Source organism: Dreissena polymorpha, chromosome 3, assembly GCF_020536995.1.
Source record: "Dreissena polymorpha isolate Duluth1 chromosome 3, UMN_Dpol_1.0, whole genome shotgun sequence".
Taxonomy (NCBI): domain Eukaryota; kingdom Metazoa; phylum Mollusca; class Bivalvia; order Myida; family Dreissenidae; genus Dreissena; species Dreissena polymorpha.
This window is the reverse complement of record NC_068357.1, coordinates 117524694-117530305: the sequence shown is the minus strand read 5'-3', so window position 1 is coordinate 117530305 and position 5612 is coordinate 117524694. Positions and strand designations below refer to the sequence as shown.

At 36.4% G+C, this 5612-nt stretch overlaps 2 protein-coding genes across 2 annotated transcripts; one reads left to right on the top strand and one right to left on the bottom strand.

Annotated features, from left to right (window-relative positions):
- The first annotated feature begins 214 nt into the window (after positions 1–214).
- LOC127872537 (uncharacterized) lies at positions 215–3063 on the top strand. The gene is made up of 2 exons (XM_052415863.1): positions 215–559; positions 1331–3063. Exons 1-2 carry the CDS (start codon positions 355–357, stop codon positions 2512–2514), a joined length of 1389 nt encoding a protein of 462 aa, XP_052271823.1. The 5' UTR covers positions 215–354; the 3' UTR covers positions 2515–3063.
- Positions 2614–5310, bottom strand: LOC127872536 (uncharacterized). The gene is made up of 3 exons (XM_052415862.1): positions 5124–5310; positions 3570–4759; positions 2614–2633 (listed from the first exon to the last, which is right to left on the bottom strand). The coding sequence occupies exons 1-3, from the start codon at positions 5222–5224 to the stop codon at positions 2614–2616; spliced, it is 1311 nt and encodes a 436-aa protein (XP_052271822.1). The 5' UTR covers positions 5225–5310.
- Between the last annotated feature and the right edge of the window lie 302 nt (positions 5311–5612).

Here is a 5612-nt window from a genome sequence, read left to right as displayed (position 1 = left end):
CTTTTCCCCAGATACACCAGATACACATGTAATTAAAGTTTCCATAAAACAAAACGGAATTATAGCAAGCACCCGTCTAGATACATCTTCCTTCAACGTGGATGTTAAACTGTTGATTTTGTTTGTTATCAAATGTAAATAATGTAAATGAAGTAGTTCGTCGTTTTTATTGGCGAAGCAAAAAGAAATCACGCTTCAAAAAATGAAATAATGGTTTATCATAGCGAGTTATCGTTACTGAGTAGGTGGCGCCACCCGTCCCGGTCCTACATTCGGATTACATTCGATTTTTATCGGTGCCGCTGAAAAGCAAATTTTACTTCCTTGTTCTAAAATCGATCAAAACTCGTTAAAATGCCTTCGACTTGCTGTTCTGTACCTGGCTGTCATGAACGGGGAGGTCACGAATACCCAAGTGATCCAATTAGGAAAGCTACATGGGTTCAGGCCGTTCGGCGACTTGATGAAAATACACCGAAATTGTGGACGCCAACAAAGTCTTCAGTCGTTTGCAAGAAACACTTCAAACCAAGTGATTACGTGAAGGAGACTATTATTGGTATGTCAAAGTTATTGATAAATGAACAAAAGCGCATATTTATTCATTGAAAATAACGAAATTCCTTGAATTGAAAACGAAAGTAGGAAATCAAAATCAGTAATTCAGTGAGTAGGTGGGGTAATTGTTCATTGATTTTTTTTGGGGACAAGATTAGGAGTAGACCTCATATTTATAGGAGTAGATTAGGAGGAAATCTAAATTGCTGTAAATGCATTCAATATATGCAGACTTCAGTATACAAATATTGTATTTTTCATTAATGCTGATACTAGTGATATCTATGGTTTGGCTACTTTATTTGCATATGATATGACCATGAGTAGGCTAACATGGTCGTGATAAAAAAGTTTCTTCAAGCAAGGAAGAAGGTGCTTTCTATCTCTTTCAACTTTTGTTAAGATTGTCCTAAATGAAAAAGGTACCCTGCTCGTAACACTCAATAAGCGTGTGTACTATTTGGCAGTTTAAAATAAAAAGATTGGTAGACACACATATTAACCGGTAATCTATATTGCATTGGCATACCTATTTGACTTTATACACGTTTTATAAATATTATAAGCTGCATCATGCGAAAAGTGACCATGCCATTTTTCCCCCTAACCAGCTACTTTCTACTTCCTTATTGAAGTACCATTTTCATTTGACGCAACTCATAATATGTCAATTTATGTCATTATTAGCAAGCAAGACTTAGTGTTTTTCATAAATGAATATCAACTATATATTTATATAAATTCATGACATTATATTTTTGTCTAATTCCAGGTCTACAACCTAGATATGGAAGGCTACTTTTGACAGCAGTACCAAGTATTTTCCCTTGGACCCAGATGGAAACCGAGACGGCTAAAAGCAGAGTGGAGCGCATGAAAAGGAGAGATTGTAGGAAATTGGAGTATGACACTGCCTGTAAAAAAAACTTAGAGAGGACTTTCAGCGAACCAGTTGATTGTGTGGAAGAAGTGATAGAGCAGGAGTTATTTACAGCAACTCCTTACTTTGAAGAACAGATATCGCTTACAAACGCTATGACCCAAACCACTGAGACGCCCATGTTTTCAGTTGAAAAATTTGCTTCAAACAATGAACTTATTCATTTTTATACGGGGTTGGAATCGTTCAGCAAATTTATGTTTGTGTTGAACTCACTTGGACCAGCTGCATACTATTTACGTTACATTTATTTTCAAGTGTCAGGAATATCGATTCAAAATCAGCTTTTCATGACTTTAATGAAGTTAAGAAGATATTCAACAGATTTTGAACTATCAACTTTCTTCTCTGTGTCCCAGTCAAGTGTATCCAATATTGTTTATACTTGGATTATATTCATGTCGAAACAGTGGAGGGAAGTAAACATTTGGCCAAGTGGCGAGCTTGTGCGGTATTTTATGCCGACTGACTTCAAAATAAAATTTCCCAAGACAAGGATAATAATAGATGGAACTGAATGCCCAATAAAAAAGCCAAAAGCACCGAGAGCACAACAGTCGACATATTCAACATACAAGAATAGAAACACCATCAAAATTCTTGTTGGATCAACACCAGGGGGATTGGTCAACTATGTATCCCAAGCGTATGGAGGTTCCACCAGTGACAGACAAATCGTGGAACGGTGTAAAATTGTAAGTGCCTGTGACCCGGAAGACAGTGTGATGGCAGATAAAGGCTTTAATGTCCAAGATCTGTTTGCGACAGCAAATGTGCAGGTGAACATTCCGACTTTTTTCCGAAAACAAAACAGAATGTCTGGGAAGATCGTGTTAAAAGACAGGAAAATTTCAAGCAAAAGGGTTCATATTGAACGTATTATTGGACTAGGGAAAACTTACAGAATATTAACATGTCCATTATCAGGCACAGAAACAAAGTTATCATCTCATATAACATTTATATGCTTTATGTTGTGTAATTTCAAAACATGTATAATCCCAAAACATGCTTAAATCTTAGTCAACAGTGTGACTGACACATTGTGTACATGTTGGGTTTTGAGGTGTTTCTCCATGTGTATATATTATTACTATTACATACAGCATTACTTGTTAGGCCAGAGGGCTGAATTCTATAACAGAAACAAACAATCATATTGGTTTCAATTCTTTTTATTAAAATTATAGGTCTAGTGCTATCTTTATCTCGCCCTGCTTTCATCAAGGGTGACACAGGACACATCATGACATGAAGCGATACACAATATTTTGTGCGACAAACGAAGCGACACATGATATTTTGCACGATACACGAAGCGACACGCGAGAATGTACCACGAAATATCGCCCTTGTATAGGTAGCCCAAAAGGCGATATATCGTGGTAAATATCGCGTGTCGCTTCGTTTATCGCGCAAAATATTGTGTGTCGCTTTGTGTTTCAAAGCTGTACAATTAGTTAAAATAAGTATATTTGCTTGACTAGAACTGTTGCATGAACATTTATTTTGATAGAAATGTAAATAAGATACAATGAATAAATCAGACTTGGTGCTTTTTTTAAGCAAGAGTTTTCAATCTGAATACTTAATCCATTTATGCCTAGCGTCTAGAAAAAAGGCCTTGGCAAACAGCGTAGACCCAAATGAGACGCCACATGCTGCGGCGTCTCATCTGGGTCTGCGATGTTTACTTGAAGGTATTTCTGTAAGAAATATTCTAAATATAGAAATAAATACTAGTATACTTAACATCCATAATTTTGAAAATAAACTGATCCAATTTAGAAGGATGGGAGAGTCCACTAGGCATAAATGGGTTAATAAGACTTGTAAAAATGCTTTTCAACAAGAACAGGCTTGAAATGGGTGTTGAAGAAAGCTTTCAACTGACTGACCATTTGTGAAATAAAAGGTTCATTTCTTTGGATATCAAAGTACTTTATGTCCTTAACTTTTAAGTTCTCTGCAGTACATATAATAAGAGTGCATGTTTGTGCTCCAGTACAAAGAAGTTGTCCTTGAATTTGGTAGTAGTAATTATGATTCATATCAAGGGAGTAATTTCTACTGTCATCACAGTTTAAATAAGGAACCGTGACAGGAGATATGGGTTTGTCTCTTGCTGTATAAGGGCATTTAACTTCAACAAGATGAGTTTTATCAATAACTCCATCTGGTGACGCTGCTAGGAATGGGTACTGTTCTGCGACGACTAACCCACAGCTATGTACAGTCTTGCCGGTGTCTTCCATGAATTTCGTTACAGCGACCGATTCATGTTTCCTCCCATGTTCCAATGGAGCCGCTTTAATTTCCCTGGTTTCAATCAGTGACCTTGCGAGCTCATGTTTGTCGGTCCTTTGTGTGGATTTACAAATTTTTCCGAACATTGACGATGGAATTCGCTTGGATCGCTCCTCTATCCACAATTTATTAGTACTTTGACCTAATGTTTTTTTCTCAATATCAACGACTACGGCTGAGCTTATTTTCGTTACCAAAATTCTTTCAAGAAAATTTTCTTCTGGAGTAAGTTTCAAGTAGTCGTGATCCAATGCTACAGCCTTAGTATTTGCAGGTTCAAATGTTTGAAATATTGGCATTTCCGAAATACCTGGAAAGTTTAAGCAAACATTTCTAAAATGATCTTGATAGTTGGCAGCATTTCTAAATTCTTCTGGTCGGGGATCAAAGTCAATGTTTGTCAACTCGGCAGCTCCAGGCATATCTAAGGCATTTGCTTTTATGGGGCTTCCAATGAATTTTTTGCATTTGTGAAAACTCTGCAATTTTTGAGTGCACGATTCTTCCGTCTTTACTGTCATTTTCTTGCAAAACATAACTGCACCATATAGCACCGTGTTAACATGTTTGCAGTGAGCTTGTGGTCCCATTCCTGCAGCACATTCACACTGTGCCTCTGTAATAGACCCATCTAAGCCGAGCTCAATATCAACTGTGTAGGACACACCTTTCTTCATTTCTGCGCGACAGCTTGATTTAATGAAAACACATGTTTCTCTGCGTGACATCCGGAAGTACCTTAAAAACTGTTCATTATACAACCTCTGCACATGTTCATCCAGATTCTTATCAAGCGGGGCCAGATACGATTGCACCTTTCCGAGATCTGTTTTGGGAAATTTAGAGTCCGAGTTTACATCAGAGTATGTAGTGGCATCTGGTAACTTCATGTGATATTCCGGTTCCAAAGTCTCTATTTTACCAAAGTTCTGATTTCTTTCGTATGATATAAGCCTGAAAAAAAAACACATTTAGCTTTTGAAACTAATTAAAATAAAAGATGCGCGAGCAAAGCATCGGTAAAATAACCCCACCCATTACATTATGTACAATCGCCGATGTACATGAAACAAAGGGAACGCAAGTATTTTCTGTCCCTTATTAAACAGAAAACATTTTTATATAGAACAGAGAGCATAGATTCTATTATATTTCATTAATTATAAACGAAATATCGTTCCGAAATGCATGCAGGATACATTATGTGCATTTTAAAGAAAATTAACGTACACGAATATGCCCCGGCGTTATTCTACTTTCGGTTTTCAAATGTGTGTGTTTTTTCTAAGAATATCAGCGTAACGGAAAATTTACGTACCTTTCAACAAGTTCATTTTTACGTCCAACTGTTCGTGCACCCCGTTTTTTTAATTCTGCCCTTAATTCGGGCAGTGTTAATGATCCAAACTTTGATTCCATGTTTATCGCGTCCAGTCTTTGTTAATGCTTATCTTAGAATATATAGTGGAAGCTGATGGACCGGGTTAAGTGGCGCTACCTGGAATTTGGCAGGGGAAGATAACCAACTATTATCTGCCATTAGTGTATTAAGTAAGATACATTCAAAGAATTTAATTAATGGTTTATCAATATAAAATAACATAGTTTAAAATATACAGAGATTATTCATAAAGTTTGATCGTGGTCGAATTCTTTCAATTTTGTCGAAATTGTTGTTTATTTACAGTTCAGTTAAACGAAACATATCTTTAAGAATATGTTTTGAACACAAAAAGAAGCTTCTATTCCGCAACAAATACATTTACATCAGTTATATTTCCAAACTTCCTTAATGTATAAATTGTCA